Here is a 25,227-nt window from a genome sequence, read left to right on the forward strand (position 1 = left end):
ATCTACTGATGACAGCTAAAAAAAAATATAAGGTGCTAAAATGGCTATATTTTCTTGTTTGCTTTGGTTTTTAGAAGATGGGTTTATCTAACACACGCTGGTTCCAGACTCACTTTGAAGATGGCCTTGAACTCTTAATTCTCCAACCTCTTTTTCTCTGGCTTTACAAGCATATGCTACCATGCTTAACTTTTTTGAGACAGTGTCTTTCTGTATAGCCTTAGCTGAACTTGCTGTAGGCAAAGCTAGCTTTGAACTCAGGAAAATCGACCTGCTACTACTTCCCATGGATGATTAAAGGCGTGTGCCAACATACCAAGCCCTGTAACTTTTTTTAAATATGTGTTTTTGCTGTGTGGACTAGATGGCCTGAAACTCACAGGAATCCTTCCTGCTTTGGTTCCCTTCACAGGTGCTGGGGTTACAGAGCTGGATGTACAGAGTAGTAAGATGTGCTCTAGAATCTAGATGATCTAGCGTCTAGGTGATAGTAATTTGTTTAAGTGATAACTTCCAGAGTACCTATGACTTAGCTTATATATTTCCCAAGGTTAGTGGGTATGCTTATCACATATCTCCAAAACAAACATTCTGTATTTTAATAGTTGAGTGTGAAATATTTACTTTTCTTTTAACAAATTGTTTTCTGTTCTATTCAGGTGTAGAGTTTGGTGCTCGAATGATAACGATTGATGGGAAACAGATAAAACTCCAGATCTGGGATACAGTAAGTGTGGCATTGATAAGATCACCCTTGCATGCCTGGTTAGGGCTAAATATGTTAGTATCAAGTTTCTACCCTGGAAAGAAATGGGCTAGAGAAGATTCTTCTTAGTATTTAATGATTTCAACAGATAAATGTGCCTACAGGAGCTGAATATTGGTAGACAAATCTGTGTGAATCTTAGGCCTTGTGATCTGAATAGAAACACTCCAGGAACTGCATGTATGTATAGTTTTTAAATGTTTGTTCATTTTTATGCATCTCTGGGCGTTTGCATGAGTATAGGGGCCCGTGGAGGCAGAACAGGGCATTGGATGCCCTGGAGCAGGTGGTTGTGAACTGCCACATGGGCACTGGGAACCAAACCCAGGGTCATCGGTAAGAACAGCAGCTACTCTCAACCATGGAACCGTGTCTCCAGCCCCTAAAAGTTGTATTTTTAAGAAAAATAATCACCAAGTCTAGATTTTTTTAAAAGGAGTAAACGTGATGGGAAATAAAAATTATCATAAGGTATTGATCGTAGGAGCTTTAAGTTTGATTCAGTCCCTATAAGCCTCTTAGCAAGCCTGTCCTATTGCCATCACTTCCCATTTGATGAACTAATACCACATGTAATCTGTGTGCTCTAAATGTTGTCTTCTGAGATGAGTCCAGAATAAGAAAATGAGTTGAATTTGCAAATACTATTCTGATTACTGCCCACCTTTGTGAACTGTCTTACAATATACTCAGTAACCTAGTTTTTCTTTTTAAAAAATTGTTTATGAGTGATTTTTTTTTTAGATGCCTAAAGTGAAGTTATAGTGGATACCTTAGGCAGCAGTTTTCAACCCCCTATATACTTAGAGAGACCCAGAAAGAGCTTTAGCTCTTATGGGTTATTAGTGTAAGTAGTACTATATTAAAAATTGGAACTGGGAAACTTATTTGATCCTTGGGTTTTTTGCTTTCATTTCTGGTGTTGGGGAATCTAACACAAGGCTTGATGTATTATGCAAGTGATAAGTGATAAGCATTGAGCTATATCCTTAGCCTCTAGTTCATTTTAAATTAATATTGATGATCTAATGTGGATAAACAATGCAGTATAGTTGAAAATTCTACTTTTTCAAAGCAAAAATATCAGTTATATTTTCATAGGAAGAAGATTGACATGGTGTTATGGTTTTGAAATTCTCTGCTGTCTGCTTAGCACAAGATACTGGAGCCCTAGTCTCCCCTACATCTAGCCCCACATGTGTTTAGTGGGAGTCTACAAAGTCAGTCTAGTTTCCTGCAAGTAGGTAGTTGAGGATCACAGGTTGGCATGAGCCTTATGCAGTACAGGGATTGTAATCACCACACAGCCCTGTTCTCCTTTCCTCCGTTCACTCAGTTTTACTTTCTCACTTGACAGTGCAAAAGCTATTGGGAAAATGATCAAAAAAAGCACCCACTCTCAGACTGTGTTGCTGAGGATATTTGCTGGATATAGATTTCCTGTTATTTCCCACATATGCCACAGTTGTATTCAGATGGTAAACGGTGACTAAATCTATCTGCTCTGTCTCGGAGTTCTCCATTGGATGGCATTCTTATGCCTTCTGACCTCTCTCCAATGGAAAGCTGGCTTACCTGTTTCCTTTTTGTTTGTGTGTGTGTGTTTTTTTTTTTTTTTTTTTTGGTTGGTTGTTTTATGTTTTGTTTTGAGATAGGGTTTCTCTGTGTGGCCCTGTCTGTCCTGGAACTAGACTATAGAACTGCTCTGTAGACTAGGCTGGCCTCAAACTCAGAGGTCTTCCTGCCTGTGCCTCTTGAGTGCTGGGATTAAAGGTATGCACCACCATACACAGCATGTATCTATTTCATAAGGGTTTCTTTCCCACCGTGAGCCTAAAACATCTTAACACTGGGTGTGATACATGTACGTGTTGGTGTGCATGTGAGTGTTTAGGATGTCAGAGTTTGATGTCAGGTGTTTTTCTTGATCATGGTCCACCTTGGTTTTCTTTTGTTTGTGTCAGAGTCTGGAGCTTGTCAGTTGTACTAGGCTGGCCAGTGAGTTTCAAGGATTTTCCACTTTACCTACATACCACTACACCACGGTTTTTACATGAAGGCTGGGTCTCTGAGAATAAGTCCTCATACTTATTAGACAGCACCATACCAACTGAGTTGTGTCCCTGGTCCAACACATTTTTTTAACTTAGATTTTCTCAGGCAACATGACTTCAAATCAAAAGTACATGGAAAACCTGGACACAGTTGCACGTGCCTCTAATCCTTGCACTTGGGAGGGTGGAAGCAAGAAGATCAGGAATTGAAGACCATCCTCAGCTATTTATGAATTAGAGGCCAGTATAGACTACATTAGACTTTGTCTCAGAGAAACAAATGGAAAGGAAAAAAAAAACCTACATTGAAGGCTTGAAAGTATGAATCTTATAGATCAAGTGCTTGCTTAGCATGCATAAGAGTCTCAGATCTGCCTCTCATGTCTTAAAAGGCAGAAAGCAGGAAAGAAAAAGCAATAGAGAAAAAGAAAGAAAAATAACGTACACAAACTTTCTATGATCTCCAGTTGTCTTAGTTAGGATTTCATTGCTGTGAAGAGACATGACCAAGGAAACTCATATAAAGGCAAACATTTAATTGGGGCTGGCTTTCAGTTTTAGAGGTTCAGTCTATTATGGTGGAAAGCGTGGTAGCATGCAGACAGACATGGTACTGGAGGAGCCAAGAGTTCTACATCTTGATCTGCAGGTAGCAGAAGGGACTGTCCTCCACCTGTAGCCACTACAGAGAATCTCTTTTCTGTAGTGGGTGGAGCTTGAGCACTGGAAGGCCTCAAGGCCCACCTACACAGTGACATACTTCCTCCAACAAAGCCACACCTCCTAATGGTGTCACTTCTGATGGGCCAAGCATAGTCAAACCACCACACCAACCAAAAAGAAGTATTCTCTGTGCATTAAAAGCATTATATAAAGTAGGTTACTTTCTTAACTGATATCCTTACATACCATACATCATCAGGCAGCGTTTAGCGTGATCCAGACTACTTGCTGTGTTTCCTAAGCATTCCTTCTTACCTTAAAGAAGAAAGGAAAGTAATAGCGTGCAGGAAGCTGAGACAAGAAGATCAGGAGTTCAAAGCCAGCCTGGGTTATGGGAGATTCATATCAAAAGAAATTGTTTTCTTCCCACACCCTATGTTTAAAGTTACCGTGTGTTAGGATGTTGTTATTTAGTATATGCACATTTACACTTCTCCCAATTGTTTTTTTATTCTTTAATCTTTTTTTACAGTTTCATTATTATCCCCCTTCCGGTCCTCTGACTGTTCCACATCCCATACTTTCTCCCCCTGAGGCACTACCACCACCACCATCCCTTCTCCATCTCCAAGAGTATGTCCTCACTCCCTAGGGCCTCAAATCTCTTGAGGGTTAGGTGCATCTTCTCTCACTGAGGCTGGGCCAGGCGGTCCTCTGCTGTATATGTGTTGGGGTCCTCATATCAGCTGTGTATGCTACCTGGTTGGTGGCTTAGAGTCTGAGCAATCCTGGGGTCCAGGTTAGTCAAGTTTGAGACTGCTGGTCTTCCTATAGGGTCACCCTCCTCCTCAGCTTCTTCCAGCTTTTCCTTAATTCAACCACAGGGGTCACCAGCTTCTGTCCATTGGTTGGGTGCAAATATCTGCATCTGACTCTTTCAGCTGCTTGTTGGGTCTTTCGGAGAGCAGCCATGCTAGGCCCCTGTCTGTAAGCACACCATAGTGTCAGTAATAGTGTCAGGCCTTAGGGCCTCCCCTGAGCTGGATCCCAATTTGGGCCTGTTGCTGGAACTTCCTATTCCTCAGGCTCTTCTCCATTTTTGTCTCTGCAGTTCTTTCAGACAGGAACAAGTATGGGGCTGAGTTTTTGACTGTGGGATGGCAACCCCATCCCTACACTTGATGCCCTGTGTTTTTACTGGAGGTGGGTTCTCCAAGTTCCCTCTCCCCAATATAGGGCATTTCATCTAAGGTCCCTCCGTTTAAGGCCTGAATGTCTCTAACCTCCCAGGTCTCTGGTATATTCTAGAGGGTCCCCCCACCTCCTACCTCCTGGGGTAGCCTGTTTCCATTCTTTCTGCTGGCCTTCAGAGCTTCAGTCAGCCCCTCCCTATTACATCTTCCCCACCCAGGGTCCACAACCCCCAACCTGACAACCGACAACCTTGATTGCTTTCTTCTCCCTCCCAAGTGGGATTGATTAAAGCATCCTCACTTGGGCCGTTTGGCTTGTTAACCTTCTTGAGTCCTGTGGATTGTATCCAGGGTCTTCTGTACTTTTTCTGCTAATATCCACTTATTAGTGAGTACGTACCATGATTGTCCTTTGGGGTCTGAGTTACCTCACCCAGGGTGATACTTTCTAGTTCCATGCATTTTCCTGCAAAACTCATGATGTCCTCATTCTTAATATCTGAGTAGTATTCCATTTTGTAAATGGACCACATTTTCTGTATCTATTCTTCTGTTGTGGGGCATCTGAGTTGTTTCCAGCTTCTCAATAACTTTTTCTTAAAATTTTTTTCATATTTTCTTTCTATGTTTTAATTTTGTTCTTGTCTACATAGCTAGCATTTTATTGTTAGGTGGATGGCTAACAGTGAGGAATAAGTATTACTGTAGTATTGACTCTCACAAGTCTAAAGTATCAAATGGATACAATCAAGATAACACATTAAAGTGCCTTCTAGAAACACACTTAGGTTAGCCCTGCTGGGACTACAGAAGTGCATTTGAGCATTGTATTCATTCCACTTAATCAATAGTGTTAAGACAAAGCCACATGGAAGTGCTTTTGGATTTACGAGGAGAAAAGGATGAATGTGGAGTGTAGTAGCCAAGCCCCTCCACGTTGTGAAACCCTGGAGGGTTTGAACTGATCCTCTAAGGACTAGAAAGTGGATACATAGGTGGAGGGGAACCAATAGGTTTTTAGGAAGGGAATAAGAGAAACAGTGTTATTTAGGATATTGGTGATACCAGTAGGAAAAAACTAGCTTTATGAGCATGTGTACATGCATGTTTTGCTTGTTGTCGTTGTTATGCTTGAGACACAGTCTCGTGTAGCCCAGGTTAATCTAGAACTCACGTTCTGTCCTAGGATAGCCTAAACTCAACAGCCATCCTCCTACCTCAGCCTTCTAGGTATTAGTATAGCAGGCATGAGTTGCTATGGCTGCCATACTTTCTAGGGGTGGGTGGGTGGGTTGGTTGGTTGGTGGGTTGGTTGGTTGGTTGGTTGGTTGAACTATGTTAAAGGAACTGGTTGGTGTTTGTTTATTCCATGGCTTTTGTGTTTTCATCAGCATAAGACATTTTGAATGTTAGAACTGGCTTCAAGGAGAGGGCTTGTTAACTTAGATCTGGGTGTTACTGTTGTTGAATGGGTCCACTTGTGTGCAGTGGAATACTGACCATTTCATGCACGTGGCTAAGACACTTTGATTCCACAGTTTGCTTCTCCATGCTTTCTCTGAGTGTCATATGAGTACCAGTCCCAGTTCTAGGCACTGAGAGTGACATTCAAGGCAGGAATATTCTTGAAGGGTCACCAAGAGAAGATATTGGAACAAATCAGAGCATGATAGAAGATTTTATATTTGCATCAGAAATTCAAGACTCAGAGCATGAAAACCTAAATGTCTTTCAAGTTCATATATTTTAAGTGCAAAAATTATTTCTATAGTCATAGCCTTCCTCAACCTTGCTTGCAGAATGTTAATACTACGAGATAGAAAAATTATTGACTTGGACTTAATCTCTGGTGCCTGTTTCACAGGATATAAAGATGACATTTACATCCGGTTGCCTCTTGACAAGCATTATATATCAGATGCAGAGGAAATTGATTGTGTGAAGAAAAATTATATAAATTCAATTCAGAACCTTTTTCTGTTTTTCATAATAAAATGATTGCTCAAAGAATCCCATCTTGTGGCTGTTGAAAGCCCACTGCAGTTTATGGTATAACTGATAAAATCTGCATCCTTGGCCTTCTGACAACCTTTCCACCAGCAGATGGTGGGCGTAAAGATGTCATTCATCATTTATTTACAATGGGCTTTATTTATTCTAGTGTCAACAGCTGCCCCAGGGAGTGGGTTATTGAATTCAAATGTGAGGCTCTGGGTTATTTGCTTCCTTTCAAATTTGTCTTCAGGGCTTAGTTGCTAGGAGTCCATTTTGTGCTCTAATAATGATTCATGTATTGTGAAGCCATTCAGTAAATTGGGTTGTCAGGGATTGCCAAAAAGGGTTAGGGGTCTTGTTTGGGAGTGGGAGGGTAGTGGGAATTGCTGCCTGTGCATCCTGGTGATCTGGTGATCTGAGCAATGGTGTTATTTGATTTTTCCTAAGACTAGTGAAGTTTTCTCCTCTGTTTATGACTGCCTTTCCTTTATGTTTAATATGTGATATATTAACAATGGAATATGGAAATGTATAAAGTATCATTTTAAAGGAAACTTTTCAACCTTTTCTACACAGGCAGGGCAGGAGTCCTTTCGTTCTATCACAAGGTCATATTACAGAGGTGCAGCGGGGGCTTTACTAGTGTATGATATTACAAGGTAAGTGTATGCAAGTTTTTTCAGCTCAGTACAAGGAGACTTTCTAAATACGTGTGGTTACCAGTAATAACACTGTATTGCCTTTATGCTTTAGCTACTCATCCTGGAAACTGTCTTGAATCAAATTTAAATGTATTCTCAAAATCTGCAGCTCAGTTCTTATTTAAATAAGCATCCCCAGATTGATCAGTTTGGTGCTATTATATATTATATACACTGAAAATTTCTAAGCTGTGCTAACAGCTGTGTTTATTCTAACTGAAATGTAATCAGTGAGCCCTAGACCCAAATACTGTGTTAGGATTCTTCCAAAGTCCACCCCACAGTGACCTGGTGCTATAAAAGGGGCTGCTTGTCCCTCTTCACTCTCTTGCCCTCTTGCTCTTACCCCTTTGTCCCTCCTCTCCCAATGCCCCCACTCCCGCTACGTACTCATGGCCATGTTCATGGCCTCTGTTATCCCTCCCTTCCTCCCTCCCTCCCTCTCTTCCCCAACCCCCCTACTACTTTCTTAACTCCCCTCCCCATTCCTTGAATAAACTTCATCTTATACTATACTATCTGATGGCTGGTGCCTCAGAGAAGGGATGTCCAACATGGGTCCACCAGAAGCGTCCCCCTTCCCCCACACCTCCATAGAACATATCCCTCCACTCTCCATCTTTTTCCCAACACTGTGCTTTAAATATGGCTCTCATAGTATAAATGTCTATGTGTGGCTAACATGGTTAATGTTGGGGAAATGTAGACTACGTATTGTGTACTATGAATAATACTGAAACTGTAATCACATACCATTTATGTTTAGGAGAGACACATTCAACCACTTGACAACCTGGTTAGAAGATGCCCGTCAGCATTCCAATTCCAACATGGTCATCATGCTTATTGGAAATAAAAGGTAAAAGAAATAACTTAGAGCTTAACTTAATTATCAGTGAGTGATGTGGTTACTGTTTGTGACTACTTTTCCTGTGGATTTGTCAGCATGAAAGTTCCTGGATTCTTAAGTTTAAAGTTTTATTTAAATCCTGAGTATTTCTTTAGATTTTACTGTTATTGGGCGTTTTGTTCCTTGGTTTTTGTTCCCCTCTGGTTCTTAGAGTGGTGGCTCTGTGTTGCCTGGTAGGAGATTCTAGGATCTTCCTAAGGCATGACCACTGTAGGTTCCAGGTAGAATGTGTTTCTAGGTATTGGGAACTGACTCTTAGGAATGGGGATGGTCTAGTGGAGGGCTGAGGGAGTCCATCGGAGGGAGGAAAACAGGGTGTTCTGCCAGGATTTGCTTAGTTCCTTGAGAATGGGAGGGGAGAATGAGGAGACACCACATCACTACACAGCTCAGGAGCTGGGGATTGGATTTTGAGGAATGGAAGGAGAGGTCAAGATCTGCAGCTAGCTTACCTACTTCCCTGGCTGGACTGACATTCGAGTGCCCAGGAAGTGCCTGCTGAAGATGGGAGATGGGATATATCAAGAGATGGGGAATCGAACAGTAGGGAAAGATCTGTGTGACTGAGAGAGCTTTAGCATGTGGTCTTCTGCAGAGCTCAGGATGAGACTGGATGATTGGATTTGGAGGGGAGAAGGGAAAGAGGAAGGCCTGTATTGAGCCTACCTGCTTTCCTGGCTGGAGTGGCCACCACATAGTATTTTTAAGTGGTAGAAGTAGAATTTATTTGCTCTTTAGGGTTATAAAATATATACTGTGGGCAGATAATATGTTTAGAAAGTAAAAGAGTAATTTAGTAACAAGCATTTTCAAGTTTTTATTTCATTAATTAGTGAAGAAACCAGTTAAGTATACAGCCAGTCCAAAAGAGAATACAGAATAACACACATTTATATAAGGAATGCCAAGTTAATTTACAGACAGATTAACACCAAAGGGTGTTCATGGACGACTAATAATTGTAGTTTACACCTCCTGCATTGCTATTAGTAGCAACTATTATTATCAGTTTTCACAAGTAAACTTCTGTCTCTACAATCTTTGAAAAGTTGTGAAAGGGTAGCAGTAATAGGAAATTATAACACTGAATGATTATATATTAGGGAAATCACATCTTTTTATCAAACTAAAAAGATGGGTAAGTGTGGAGGCCCGGCCCACACCAGGCTGAAGCCAGTAGGATCTCAGGCCCGTGCCTCTTCAGGCTACACAGTGAGACCCTGTTTGAAAAACACCAGTATAAGCAAAGAAAAGGGAAACAGTGACATCAGAAGCTAGTGGTTTTGTTTGGGGCATCTAAGAGCAGTGTGTGCTTGTGCCTGTGGCCTCAAGCTAATAATCCTCCTGTCTCAACCTTCTCTGTGCTAAGATTGCAGGTGTGCACCACCATGCCTGGCTGTAGAAATAGAAACTATTCTTTGAGAAAATGAGTAAAATAGGTAGTGATCACATATTGGAATGAGAACAGGTGACCCTGAGACAGGTCCCTCTGTCCTAAGAGGATATGCTGTGAATGAACAGCATAGAGAACAAACACCGCACTTAAGACTGTCTCATGCAGCTCAAGCTGGCTTTAAAACTAACTCTGTAGCCAAGAGTGCCTCCTGCCCTCCTCCCTTGTTCCCCAGATGCTGGGGATAAAAGCATGAGCCATCACATCTAGCTTATGAAAACCAAGTACTTTTAAGATAGTTTTTCAATGTACCTTTTAGTGGGTTAGTCATAATCTGATTTTAAAAATGTGAAAACTGTAGTCTAATCATATCAACTTTGACAACGAGGCTCAAAATTGAAAGGTCTACTGTCTTTACTTTAGATTTTGAAATATGTGTTGTGTGTTGTTGAATGGAGAGGGTGGGTTCTGGTTGGTTGCTTTTGTTTTGTGTTTTCACAAAGTCTCTATAGTTGGCCTAGAACTCACCTGTAAACCACATGCCGTTCTTGAACTTGCAGTGAGCCTCTGCCTATTACCCCCATGCTGAGACTGTAGGGATATGCCACCATGCTCAGCAAGGTTAATAAAGATTGTATAATAACTGGTACTTTGGTCAGTTTTCTGTTATGAGAAAAATACCTATCTGAAAATCAAGTGAGAAAAAGTTTCATTAAATTGCTCAGTGATGTCACTTTAGGTTCATGGAAATGCAGAACACTGTGGTAAAAGCTCTTGACAAAAGAACTAGTCACTTTGAGATGGCCAGGAAACAAAAACAAGAATGTCTCAGGAATAAAGAGGACTGAACTATTGCTAGATATTCAGAATAATTACAGTGAAAGACGAACAGACCAAGTAGCCAGCCATTTCAATACATTCACATAAACACTAAGAGGAAAGGGTTTGGACTTTCAGACTGGAGCATGCTTAAAGAAGCTCTTTATGAAAGCGCTGCAAGGAGACCACCAGGCTCTAATGTAGACTTCTGTTTGTCCCTACCCATCTTCTATTGGCTTTGCTTTAAGAAGAAACTAAGGATTAAACCAAGATAAATAATCTAATCCACATTTCTTTAACACTTTGAGTTTTACAAAGTTTCTTATAACTTTGGGGAGTTGGATGGCAGATATTTTACCTCGTCTTTAGAAAGTCGGGCACTGTGGACAGTGGATGAGGAGATGGGATTAGTCCTCATCTTTTAAACTAATTTTTAGCCAAGTAACTTTCTGCTTTGGTAACCCACTGTGTTTGAAGATGAGGTACTATACCAAGCTGCCTTCCTGCTGCTGCTATAAGTGTCTTAACATTCTGGAGCTCAGAGTCGGAATATTTTTTTGCTGGAATTCTAGTCACTTGAAAGTAGGCGATATATTTCAAACATTTTGATCTTTATGTATGAAACTCTTGGAAAAATGGTCTATGTTAAGTTCTGTGGTGCATTTTCCACTGACTGACTCCTCTATTTCTACTATGTTCATTACTAACAAAGCTCTTTTCTCTTCTGTGCTCAGTGACTTAGAATCTAGGAGAGAAGTGAAAAAGGAAGAAGGTGAAGCTTTTGCACGGGAGCATGGACTTATCTTCATGGAGACGTCTGCCAAGACTGCTTCTAATGTAGAGGAGGTAAGTTAATACCTCATCCATTGGCTTATACCTATATTCCATAGACTTAACATTGTATTTACTGCACTTTATTTTGTAAGCTTAAGTTTCTAGTAGTTGTTGAATATTAACAACAGTTGCTGTCTGATTTTTTGCATTGTCTTCTGAAGCCCTGTGGTCTGCATGTGTCAGTATATCTGCGCAGTAACACTATATGAAAATCCTTGTGTCTTTAATAGGTGAAAATTATATTATCTCATTTTTTGTTGTTCTAATCCTGAACTATTAGTTTTCTGAATACATTTTTATGCTGTATTATTTGGATGTACTATACTAAAAGATTAGAATTACTATATTTTGTATTTTATCAAAAGAGGAAATGAGACTAAGAAAGCAGTTTACTCAGATGCTGAATTTCTTCCTCGTGGATGAGAACAGCTTATAGAAATGACTGAAGGGGACCTAGAAAACAGTGGCTGGGGCTGGAGAGATGGCTCATCAACTAAGAGCATTGGCTGCTCCTCCAGAGGTTCTGAGTTTGGTTCCCAGCAACCACTTGGTGGCTCACAGCCATCTTTAGAGAAATCTGATGCCCTCTTCAGGCATGTGAATGTATATGCAGCAGAGCAACCATATGTTAAATAAATAAAATATTACAAAAAGAGAATAGTAGCTGGAAAATCTTACTGTTATAAGTATAGCTGAGGAAAGGGCCCTATGCATCAGCTAGCATAGTACTTTAGACATAGTATTCCATTATTAAATATGAAGTTTTCTAATTAACCCTTGCTTAGTTAGGGTTTACTGCTGTGAACAGACACCAAGGCAGCGCTTACAAAGATTAAATTTAACTGAGTCAGGCTTACAGGTTCAGAGGTTCAGTCCATTATTATCATCAAGGCAGGAGCAAGGGGGAGGGGCTGAGAGTTCTGCATCTTGTTTCCAAGGCAAACAGGAGAAGACTGACTAACTTTCAGGCAGCTAGAACTAACTAGGGTCTTAATGCCTACTTCCACAGTGACACACCTAATCCAGTTAGACCACACCTATTCCAGTGAGGCCACAACTCCTAATAGTGCCAGTCCCTGTGCCAAGCACATACAAACCATCACAACCCTTGAATGCAAAAAATTAACTATAGTGATTCTGTGACATTGGTTTATCAGTGAAGAAGTTTTCCTTGGTAAACTTCTCAGTACTTGGTGAGGAGCCCTGTGATGCCAAACGCATTTCGTGCAGGCACTAGGTAGTGCTGTTAGCCGAAGGCTTACAACTTAATAACATAGACTTCTCTTCACACAGCACCAAGGGAGAAGTTTCTGCCACACTTTTGTCTGTCTTTAAGGGGAAATGTGCACATATATATGAAACGTTCGTTTCATAGAGCCTCTCTGTTGGAGTGTACTGAAATCATGAGGCCAGTCTTTGGTGAGGAAGGGTTTCAAGACATCTTAGGTATAGCTGATTAATTAAGAATCACACTGTGAGGTCAGATAACAAGGCTTCAATTTGTGGAAAAACTTTAGACTTCTGATTCTGCCTCTAATGTCTTTGTGTGCTTTTTTCTTAATGAATACAGTGTTTATTTGTAAGCAGTAAATTGCGGTTGTCCTTTTGGTTGAGTATTTGAAAGAAATGCTGTGTTCCTGGAATAGATGAGCAGGACTATAAATCTACATTTATGACTTATAGACTAACTGTTTAAATTTCATCTGAGCAGGAATTTGCCTTAAAGAAATAGCATTTTACTTAACGATGAAAACTATTTTGCCTCCCAAAAGCTAAATATATTATGATGAATATTTAAGATGCACGACTATTACTGTAACGTAGAAATGGCTGGAATCAAGAGGGATGTGGGATTAATGCCTGTGATCCCAGCACACAGGATGCTGACACGAGTAGAGTTGCCACGAGTTTGATACGAACTTGGTAACTAACTTCAGCTGAGATTAACTTTTCCTGCTGCCATACACAACTAAGAGAAAGCCCAAAGTATCTTGGGAAGGGGCCCCTAGATACAGAGCCCCTGGCAAACTCTTAGTTGCTTTTCTAGGCAGGGGTATGACAGTGCTTATCTGACTTACACGAGGCCCAGGACAGATCCCAGTACCAAGAAAGAAATGGAGAGGGAGGGACAGAAGCTCTTGGTGAGATTCTGGCCATTCTGGCTACACAGTGAGTCCCTATTTCAAAAAACAGACAGACAAGCAGGGGCTAGAGAGATGGCTCAGTGGTTAAAAGCATTGGCTGCTCTTTCAGAGGTCCTGAGTTCAGTGCCCAGCACCCCTATGGCAGCCCACAACCATCTATAAGTATACCAGACATTATAGAAAAAAGAGGGACCATATCCACTACTAGACTAAAATTTCCTAGTATTACTTACCAGTAAAGAAATGGTAGCACTACTTCCCAGTTAGAGTATCAACAGAGGAAGCCACAGAACAGAGGCCTAAATGCAATCCAGACTCGTACAACTTAGTCCTCAAGATTCCTAGCATCAGGTGAAGATTCCCAGCTACCTACACCAGAAAGATCCATACTGAATGAGTAAGAGAGGCTGGGTATGTTGGCCTACACCTGTAATCCTGCACTGCTTATATAAGTAAACCTGAGGCATGACTACCAAAAATTATAAAAATCATGTTTAGAACTTAAAACTGAAATAATTGAAATTAATAAATCTGATAGAGGTGTGGCTGAGAAAAGAACTAGCAAATGGCATGATAACACAGTAGAGGCTGGAGCTGGGGAGTGGCTCAGGGCTTACAAGCACTAGCTACTCCTTCAGAAGACCTGTATTCAATTACCAGCACCAACATTGTAATACAGCTAACCTTTTAACTACAGTTCCAGGGGATGTGCTGCCCTCTTCTAGCCTTTGTAGACAGTATACGTGCATGTACATGCATATAAGTAGGCAAAGCATCTATATATAACATAAAATTAAATACTTTTTAAGTTTTAAAACAATAGAAACTACCCAGTTTAAAGTACAATGATAGACTAGGGGTGTGGCTGAATGGTGTAGCATTCTAGTACACATGAAACCCTGGATTTGATCCCTAGCATCCCCCCAAAAAAGCAGCTTCTGAGCTGCAGGAAAAAATAGCCCGGGAGAAAGAATGAATAGTACCAAATAGACTTGTGAGACCATAACAAGGGTAGTTATGTATTATTTGTTCTAGAAGAAGAAGGCAAAGAATATGTTTCTTCAATATTTAAGACAACCGAACAAAAACTGACTGATTATGAGGGTCAGGGGAAGGAATGTACAGATTCAAGCCAAGCCAACCCAAACAGTATAATACCAGATAAATCAGCAAAGAAAGCTCTGTCTGGTCAAATTTCTGCAAGTGAAAGAAGAACAAAACTTAAAGCAATACCCCAGTTGGGTTGGAGTATGTGACACAGCAATTCAAGTGACAGCTCTCTCATCAAAAATCACAAGACAGGCTAGAGATGGCTCTGTGGTTAAGAGCACTTGCTGTGCTTGCAGAGGACTGAGGTTCAGTTTCCAGCATTTATGTGGCAGCTCACAAATATTTGTAACTCCAGTTCCAGGGGGTTCCCATGTATTGCACACATGTGATGTACATACTTACAAGCAAAACACATAAGAATTTTTCACAAGAAACCTTGGGAACCAGAGAAAATGACAGATTTTTCAAGAGCTAAAAGCAAACAATTATTAGCCTAGAATTTTGTACCTACTACAAATGTCTTTCAGGAATGAAGGAAAAATCAAGTTAATGTCAGATAAATAAATTTGTCAACTACAGATCCACCATAGAAGAATGTCTATAGGAAATAATTTTTAAAATGAAAGAAGAACATAATGAATGTAAAGGTGAATATGATGCTCTCTTGAGTGTTTTAAAGTATGTCTGATGGTTGAAGTGACCTTGCACAATGTAGTCGTCAGTGCAGGCAAAGGGACCAAAGATAACAAAGAAGCATCATGGGAAGGAAAGTCTAAACGTCACTCAGTTTGGTAAAACAAGGTCACTAGTAGATGGTGGTTGCTTACGTATGTATAATTCAGTACCTGTGCTGCACTTGAAAGATGTTACAGAGATGCACAAGAAATAATATATAAATCATAAGTCTAAAAATATTTAAATTACAAGAAAGCAGTAACACTGGGCATGGTGGTTCATTCGTATAATCCCAAGTACTTGGGAGTGAGGCAGGAAGATCACAATCAATCTGGGTAACAAAAAATGAAAAAATGCATTGCTCACCCATGCTTGTTACTTTTTCGTTTTAGTCTCAGAAAATAAAATTGAAGAGAATTCCTCACCTTGATAAAGAATATGTACATGTGCACGAGCGTGCGTGCTCAAACACACAAACACACCACAGCTAAAGTTAATGATAAACTGAATGCCTTGTCCCTTCATCCAGGAACAAGGAAAAAATGTCTGTGTTTGGTCTTAATTGCATTATCAGATGGGTTGATGGATGGTCTAGCTAGCATGCACACTAATATAAAAAAAGAAAGAAAGGCATACAATTCAGGACAGAAAAATTAAAATGTTTTGTGAGTGGCATAATTACACTAGGAAAATCTCTAGAAATTTACAAAGTAAAAGTCGACAATCATTTAGGGCACTGACTTCAAGGTTGGTAGACATGTGATAAACACAACAATTATATTTCTGTTAAATTCATGGAAACATGAACATATTTGAGTACCATCTATAATCACAAAAATTAAATGCTTATATGTAAATCTAAAAATCTGTATAGCGGGCTAAAGATATGTCTCAGTGGTTAAAGTGCTTGATTTGCAAACAAAAGGACCCAAGTTGGAATTACACCCACAGAAAAAGCCAGAGACATCACACATGCCTGAAAACCAATGTTGGGGTTTGGGGAAGGCAAAAGACTGTCAGATCCCAGGAGCCACCCAGTCTAGTTAAATCAGTGAGTACCAGGTTCACTGAGAAATGCTGTCACACAGAGACCTTATCTCAAAAAAAAAAAAAAAAAAAAAGTTAAAACTGAAATAGAAAAGGAACTAAGGATGACAACCAATGTTGACCTCTGGTTTCCACAGAGGTCACATTGTAACATCTGGTAACCATACATGCATATTACCCAACACACAAAATTAAATATGTGTGATTGTGGGTGTACATGTAAAACATACAATGAAAACTACTAAAACTAATGAACGAAGGAAAAGATCAAAGTAGATGGAGACTTGTTCAAAGTGTTCCGCTTCTTAATGGTGACTGTGGTAGTTTGAATGAAAGCAGCTCCCAAAGGTTCCTAGGGAGTGATATTATTAGGGGGTTTTGATTTTTGTTGGAGTGGGTGTGGCCTTATCACTGACGAATGGGGCTTTGAGGTTTCAGAAGCCTGCACTAGGCCCAGTGGAGCTCTCTCGAGTTCAAGGCCAGCCTGGTCCACAAAGCAAGTTCCAGGACAACCAGGGATACATAGAGAAAACTTGCCTCCAAAAAAATAAAAATAAAAATGACAGGCGTGCCCTGGTCTTGGTGTCTCTTCACAGCAATAGAACACTAACTTACTTTACAGTTTAACATAAAGGTTTAACAATATTTCTATCAAAACAAAATTCCATTTTTAGTAAATGTAGAAAATAATATGAAATACATACAGAGATGCAAAAAGTCTGTGGTAACCAAAACAACCTGGAAGGAAAAGCAGGGTGCATCTCTTTTCATTGGTTTCAGGTGCCACACAGCTGTGACCACTAAGACCCAGAGCCAGATATGCATATGGACAGCGCGTAACCTGTAGCTTGGACATCTCACAGTCAGCTGACTTAACAAAGGCACAGGGCAGTAGTCACAAGACCGCCTAAAACAAAGAGTGCTGCTGTGGTTGAAGCCAACCCCTGGATCTCACATTTATACAAGAAAATAAACTCAAGGTGCTTTTGTCTCTGTTTTGTCTCTTAGATAAAAAAGCAGCACTCTAGGGGCATAGGCACACTTGCCTCCAAAGCAATAACTCTTAAAAGGAAAAATTAATAAATTGACCTTTCAGAACGTGTGCTCTTTGAAGCATTCTTGGCAGATTTAAAAAAAAAAAAAAAAAAAAAAGACAGGTATACACACAAAGAGAAAACACTCTTTAAGCCCAGATCCAATAAAATATTAAGATCTAGACTCTAAAACCAAAAGCTCAACCGTGTGGTGCTGGTGCTCACCTTAATCGTAGCACTCAGGAGGCAGAGACAGGCCGTTCCTTTCTCAAGACTGGTCTGCAGCTGAGTTCCAGGCCTGCCCCTGCTCCATGGTGAGAGCCTGTGTCACACAGAAGTCTCAAGGCACTAACTACACACCTATCGGATCGCCCAGATGAAAGGCAGAGACTGCACCACAGGCTGCTGGGGACTGCACAGTTGGTCACCCACACATGGGTGGGAGGACTGAGTAACACGCAATTACACTCATGAGCACTTAAGAGAAATGAGTGCCTGCACAGCAACCTATAGACCAGTAATTATAACAGCTTTATTCATAATAGTCTCAAGCTAGAAATAACTTAGCACCTTTTTATTTAGTCTAAGGAAACTTCCTTACTAAAAAATAAAATGGAAAAAAATGTTGTTCTATGAAAATACTGGATGAAGCTCCAGGTAACTAAGCTCACTGAGTCAAACACTAAGCTTTGCCCACTGTGGGTTTTTTTTTTTTTTTTTTTTTTTTTTTTTTTTTTTTTTTTTTTTTTTTTTTTGCCCCCTTTCCTTGAGGTGATGAACTTAAGAGTCCACAGAACAGATGAATCACTGCCAGGACCCAGGAAGGTGTTGCGTGGGAGGAAGTGTTAGGACTATAAAAAGACAACACTTAAAGTCTGTCTTAGTCACTGTTCTATTGCTGTGAAGAGATACTATGGCAAAGGCACCTCATAAAAGAAAAGCATGTGATGGAAGGTCTGCTTACAGTTTGAGAGACTTAGTCTGTCATGGGCAGGCAGTCAGGCAAGGACGGCACTGGAGAAGTACGTGAGTTCTACTTCCCGAGAGGTGTGGTCCACAGGCCGCAGGAAGAGAGCAGCTCTAGGCCTGCTGTGGGCTGTTGAAACCTCAAACCCAGTGACGTATTCCTCCAAGACCACATCGCCTAAAGTTTCTAATCCTACCAAGTTCACTCCCTTGTCACTAAGCATTCAAATATATGAGCCTATGCGGCCACTGCTAGTCAACCGGCACAGCATGCTACAATAATCATCTTTATTTTGTTTTACTTTATTTTTTTTAATTTATTTTTTTGGAAACTGTACTATTTCTAGGAAGTCGCCACTGAGAAAACTAAAGAAAAGCCATACTGGGTGACTGTATTACTTCATATAATTGCGTACCAGTTGACAATTGTCTCAAAATAAAAGGGTTGATCAAAAATAAATAAACAAACAAACAAACTTTGTGACTGGAGAAGTCACTTGTTAAGAGCACTAGTGCACTTCCAGACAACTTGGGTTTAGTTCCAAACACCCATGATGGCTCAGGGTCTTCTGTCAATCTAGAACTGATGGTATCTTCTGACCTCACATATGGTACACATATATACATCAAGCAAAATGCTTAAACACATAAAGTAGAAATAAGTCTTTAAAATACTAATAATGTAATTTAAATGTAATCCTTTGCAAAGTTTTATTAGTAGACACTAAGGATTAAATTATACTTCATGAATTTTTGAATACTGAATTTATTTTTCACATTACTAAGTTGATAAAATTGTGTCAAATGTGACACTTAGGAGTTTTCATGTATCCTTTCTGCAGTAAGAACTTCTTCTATAGTTCAGTCCCTAAGTGTTGTGTTTACCATGTACCATAATGGAGTTAGTATTCAGGTTTGTAAAAAGTGTGTGTGTTTGTGTGTATAGAGATACAGACAGACAGAGACTGTCTCCAAACTAACTAAAGATGTTAGACTAAACAAAAAGACAGGTCTGTGTGGAATAAGAGCCCTGATTTGAAGATAAAACAACCAACTGTTTATTCAGTGTCTACATGGCAGACTTTTATTTTTAGATTTTTTAAAATTGTATGTGATATTTTGCCTGCATGTATGTATATTTTAATTTATATTAAATATAATATATTTGCTATATTATACCACTTGTACCTGATACTGGAGTTACAGATGGTTTGAACTGCCTTGTGGGTGCTTGGAACCAAACCCAGGTCCTCTACAAAAACAAGTGCTTTTAACTGCCGAGCCATCTCTCCAGTCCCTGACCCCCTATGTATAAGATTTTTAAGCACAATTAATTGTATGATTTTTAAAGCCAAACACATTTATCCATTAGCTCATTTTGGTAGATCCACACAGTGTCTAAGCAGTCTTCTGTGTTGCAGAAAGAGTAAAACCATCAAGGTCAGGGTGTATCTCATGGTTAGAATATTGTCCTATCTGTTTGAGACCCTGTGCTCAAAGTCTCTGAAGTATAAGCAGCCAGATGAGTAAATATCTCACATATGAGTCATCTTTTAACATGTGCATTTAAAGATAATTATGATACAAGATAAGTGACTCATAGATGTGTCTATTTTGTGATTAATGGACCATCTGATTATGCGTTCTTTATAGAAAATTAAGGCTTCATGATTTTGCATTGGCTAAGTCCCAGTGGAATGTTGTTGGTCTTTAGAAATGAGCCTATTGTTTCCTTTTATATATTTTAACAAAAATGTGGGTTTTTGTAATGTAAGTAGAAACCAAGAGATGTGGGTTATATTTCCCTTGAAGGGATTAGAATATTTAAAACATAACACCACTGTTGTTTCAGCATTAGCTGGAAATAAGCTTATATAATCTTTACATTTACTGTTTACTATTAGTCAACATAATGATTTCATTCATTAAAGATGTAATTAGGGACAAATAGGATTAGGGAAACTGCAGCGGACCATTGTCTGGTCCACAGTGTCATTACATTAGTCCTGGTTGACAACTACTGAGGTAGAGTAATATAAATTCCAAGAGCTGAATTAGCAGCAACTCTTAGTGAACAAGAAGTGTGGCTTAGCACTGTAATTTTGATATTAAAACTGCTCTATTTCACTTACTACCTGAAAGTAAAGACAGCATCCCTTCTGTTCAGTGTGCTGCTTCTAACAGGAGGGTGATCCGGGACTCCAGGTTGCTGTCCCCCACATTACTGTACTCAACCTTTCTGGTGCAGGAACCACCAGCATCATTCTTCAGCACCTCTCTACTCATATATTTTCTTCAGTAATAACCTCTGATGAGCCAATTGTTTTGCTCTTACCAGAACTGAGGCCATCTGTCTTGATCTTAAGTTTAAAACAGTACCAAAACAATACAAATACTTGAAGTTAATTTATAAAGAAAATGGAAACAAAGTGAGACCCCATTGCCTAAACTAGGTATTAACAATGAAGGTAAGAATTTCTTAGCTATATCTTTAGATATTAAAGAAAGAGGGGGGAATATATATATTAACACACACAAAATTTATACACATAAACATTAATTACACAAGCATGGAAAAGCCTTTTCCATTATAAACATGTCTGTTATCTACTAATTTTATCTATTTATTTCCAAATGATACATTATAGTTTTTACATTGCAGCTTATAATAAGAGTGTATTGCTTTTATTAAGTAGATTCTGTACAGGTTATGATGGTGACCCTGAACACTGAAGGAATACACCTGTAAGTGTGGTAGAAGCTCCCCTCGGACTTCATTTCCCTAAATGGCAGTGTAATCTAAGGACCAGTGTCCTGGTTGGTTTTCTGTCAACTTAACATGAGTTAAAGTTATCTGAGAAGATGAACCTCGGTTGAGAAAATCTCTATGAGATTGCATGTAGGCAAATTTTCTTGTCTATTTTCCTGATTAATGATTGATGAAGGTGGGCCTTAGGCCCACAGGGGACTGACTATGCTACCCATGGACTTGTGGACGTGAGTTGTAGAGCTAAGCAAGCTGAGCTGTCCGTGGGGAGAAAGCCAGTAAGCAGCACTCCTCTGTGTCTGCGCTCCAGATCCTCCTTACAAGTTCCTGCCCCAACTTCCTCATGGTGAAGGCTGCTCCATGATATTCGAAAGTGTGGGAAATAAGTCCTTTTCCTTCCCAAGTGTGTTTGGTCATGGCATTCATCACAACAGAAGACACCTAAGACAACCAGTTTCAACCAAAGTACTCTTGGTCTTTTTCCCCTCGTAAGTTACTTTTGATGCTTTTGGTAACTATCACTAGCCTTTTTAAGCATAAGGTCCAAGTACTATACATGCTTACAGTAATACTGCAGGCAGATTATTCACTGTGTATTTTCTTAGGTGCTTTCGTGTGCAGAGTCATTGTTCACAGAGGACTCAGGCCAAGGCATTTCAGGTTCTTGTCATTCCCCTGTATACTGCCACGTGGTCGAGAATGCCTGTAATGATTGTTTGGCTTGGGATTCCTAGGGCAAGCAAGTATAGGAGAGAACCAGAAAATAGCGTGTTCATGTCTGAGAAGCCACTGTAGAGAAATCTCCTGAAAAGGCTGGTATGGTGGCTCGTGCCTGTGATATCAGCGCTCAGTAGACTGAGGGCGGAAGACTTGCTGTGTGTTTGAGGCTAGCCCAGGCAGAGTAAAGCCTTGTCTCAGAGAAAATTGATGTTTTATTTAACTTCTAATTTTCTAAGCATCGCTCCCTCCATGTATCTAGGGGAAATTACTCGTCCGTTAGCACAGCCCACCCAGTACCTCAAGTTTTTTTTTTTCCTCTGACTTGACATGTGGCAGAAGGCACAAAAAGTGTTTCTTCTGATCTAAATGTCCCACATGCTTTCCTCACACTGCGCTGTCTGGGTGAGCGCTTCTCCAGTGATAGGTATTGTGTGCACATTGCTCAAGACTCCTGCTGCAGTGCAGGTTGCACTTCAGTTACCACACAGGAAAGGCTGACAGAGCACTCCCCACCCTTGTAAAGCACACGCTTTCAAGCCCTCTTCATCCCTTCCTTTTTTATTTGCTCCTAGCTAGAGCATGTAATTATAGGATCAAAGTTCAGCTGTCTTCAAAACAAAAACCCATCCCTCCAGTTCTGGATGTATTCTCTTTCAGTTTCCAACGAGTTTCCCTAGTCCTTTTTCTAAGTTTCTCACCTGAATTCTTTCCCCATTGGTAAGTTCATGCAACTTTAAGAATAACCCATAGCTAACAAATGGGTTTCCATTCCTACTGTAAACAGTCTCTTCATATCTTTGACTACTCTTATAAATAGCTTCCTTAGTTTGGTGTTCCCACTTCTTTATGTCTCTCCAAAATTCTCAAGACTTGAAGTGCCCCTTAACTCCAAGTTCTACTCTCCTAGAGAGCTCTTTGTGAATGGTCTTCAGACCCACAGTCATAACCTGTCCTGGGCCGGAGTCCTTCGCTGCGCTAGTCTGGCCCGCGGTATTCTATGTCTGCATATCCCTTCAGTCACTCACCCCATTAATCTGTATTGCCTTCCTGTTGCTTTATTGACCCTTATTGCTTCCTAATAGGACTTACTGTCTTCATTTTTCAGTCTTCCACTGTTGTCTGAAAGCTTCTAAAAAGTGAAAAATGATTGTTGCTCTCCAGTTTCTTTAAAACTGTGTAGTGGTCCCCCACAGTCTTAGCATCAGATTCCATAATTTGACAGCCAAGGCCCTTTGGTTGCCAGCAACCCACAATGTATTCTTCATATTAAAGTAGGAATTAATCATCTGTGAAGTGCATCCCTCGCTTCAAGGCCCTTTGCTTACATTATGAAAGGCTGTGCTTCTTAGTAATAGTCCTAAGTAGTGAAAAGTCCTTCAGGCAGCTGGAATCTGACTGAGCTGGAGGCTTTCTTGTCTTCTACTCAGGTCTGTGTTGAAGCCTAGAAGAGAACTTTACAAACAGACTAGGATGGTCTGTCCCTGGAGGGAAGCTTTTTGTCATAACTACCTCTCTCCTGGAATATCAGGGCAGCGCTGACCTAGCTTCACTACCTCTGGGCTGGCTGTTGGCCACCAGACTTGGAAACTTTGAAGGTGGTCCTACTTTTTTGTTCTAAGGATTTATTTATTTTATGTATACGGGTACACTGTAGCTGTCTGCAGACACACCAGAAGAGGGCATCAGATCCCATTACAGATGGTTGTAAGCCACCATGTGGTTACTGGGAATTGAACTCAGGACCTCTGGAAGAACAGTCAGTGCTGTTAGCCACTGAGCCATCTCTGCAGCCCAGATGGTCCTACTTTTAACTCTTGGAAGTTGTATCCACTTTGCTAACCAAGGTAGCTTCATGTGTATCACAGTCACGTGAAGTGGACATTTATGTATAAGCATGCATGTATCTAAAACACCAACTGCCACTTTCATACAACTTTAGAATTTCACATGGTATCTTTCATTCCATGCACAAGCTGACTTTCTTTCATTTAATTTACGTGATTTCATTCTGCCCTTCCATTGATAGAGACATCAGAGGCAGCAGGAAGCTGAAGAAGCTAAGGCAGATTGACTAGCCTCCATTACTCTTTACCTCATCCCAAAGCAACGCTGCCTCGAGATAGGGTTTGAAAGCCACTGTGATCTGAGGCCTCTTGACTAAAGTGCATAGGATCCCAATAAAGTTACAGAATTTGAAGGAGGTCTTTACCTAAGCTCCCTAATACTAAAATTTGCTTAGTGCTCTCATAGGACTTCCCATCCGTGTCTGCTGGATTTGTCTCCATCTGTATCTCTTTAGTGCTCACTCCATGCATGATTTGTTAATTCTCTTTTTAGTATTTTCTTAATCAAGATATTTTCATTTTCTCCTGAGCATTGACCACATTCATTACTCTGGAATATCGGCAGGGCTTGCTGACTTACACACTTATACCTTTTCTCCTGTAGAGCACTGCTTCTCAGGCCACACACTGGTGCTGGAGTTTGAACCAGAAGAACCTCGTTCCCCTATGTGTGTGAGTTTCAGAGGCATAACATCATCCCATACCTATAAGCTTTTGTGAAAGGAATTTAAATCTTTGATTTTTTAAAATAGAATTTTAATTTCTTTTAGGAAACAATGCAAGCTATATAAAATACTTAGTGCCACCAGTAAGCACTTTATAAATTATTGGTTATTTAGCACAGACAAATTGATGCATGTAGTTGCTTTCAGCATTTGAGAAGAAAATTAAAGATTTTTAGCTCTGTCATTTTTTCTAGCTGAAAGAGAACACTACAAAGTCATTTGTCTTGCAAAACACCTTGTTCTCTAGCATCTGTTTAAGAGAAATTGTTCAAGATTCTCGGAGAGTTGCTTTGAGGTCAGATTTAATGTCCTGTCTGTCCTGCCACCAGGTGGCAGTGTGACCCGTAATGAAATCAGTGCGAGTCGGCTGAAGGTCAGTGTTTTCACTTCAAAGCTGTAAAGCGGTAATAAAAAGTGTGCTGCGTCACCCCTGCTCCCGTGCACAGAGTGTCGTGTGTGTGTGTGTGTGTGTGTGTGTGTGTGTGTGTGTGTGTGTGTGTGTGTGTGTGTGTCAGGACCCAGTGCCGCCTAGCACTCGTCTTCTACCAGTCCTAGCCGAAATGTCCTGTCAGATCAGCAATATGAACTAGCATTTGAAAAACATCTATGAAGATTGATAATGAAGAATGGAATTAGAATTTTTAAAGTTGGGGCTTTGTTTTTTAAAGATTTGTTTATTTATGTATGTGAGTACACTGTCGGTATCTTCAGACACACCAGAAGAGGGCATCAGATCCCATTACAGATGGTTGTGAGCCCTCATGTAATTGCTGAGAATTGAACTCAGGACCTCTGGAAGAGCAGTCAGTGCTCTCAACCACTGAGCCATCTCTCCAGCCCCATATCAGTAAATTCTTATTTTATATGTATAAGTGTGTTACATTTCTGTATATATATTTACCACGTGTGCTTCTGATCCCTGTGGAG

At 40.2% G+C, this 25,227-nt stretch overlaps 1 protein-coding gene across 1 annotated transcript in view; it reads left to right on the forward strand.

The window, feature by feature from the left end:
- RAB2A (RAB2A, member RAS oncogene family) overlaps positions 1 to 25,227 on the forward strand; it is a 55,617-nt gene that overhangs the window by 23,729 nt on the left and 6,661 nt on the right. Inside the window, exons 3-6 of the mRNA XM_080938489.1 lie at positions 660 to 727; positions 7,248 to 7,330; positions 8,139 to 8,231; positions 11,229 to 11,340. Of these exons, the coding sequence (XP_080794615.1) occupies positions 660 to 727; positions 7,248 to 7,330; positions 8,139 to 8,231; positions 11,229 to 11,340 (356 nt within the window). The remainder of the gene's footprint in view (positions 1 to 659; positions 728 to 7,247; positions 7,331 to 8,138; positions 8,232 to 11,228; positions 11,341 to 25,227) is intronic.

This window comes from Micromys minutus, assembly GCF_963924665.1.
Source record: "Micromys minutus genome assembly, chromosome: 26".
Taxonomy (NCBI): Eukaryota; Metazoa; Chordata; class Mammalia; order Rodentia; family Muridae; genus Micromys; species Micromys minutus.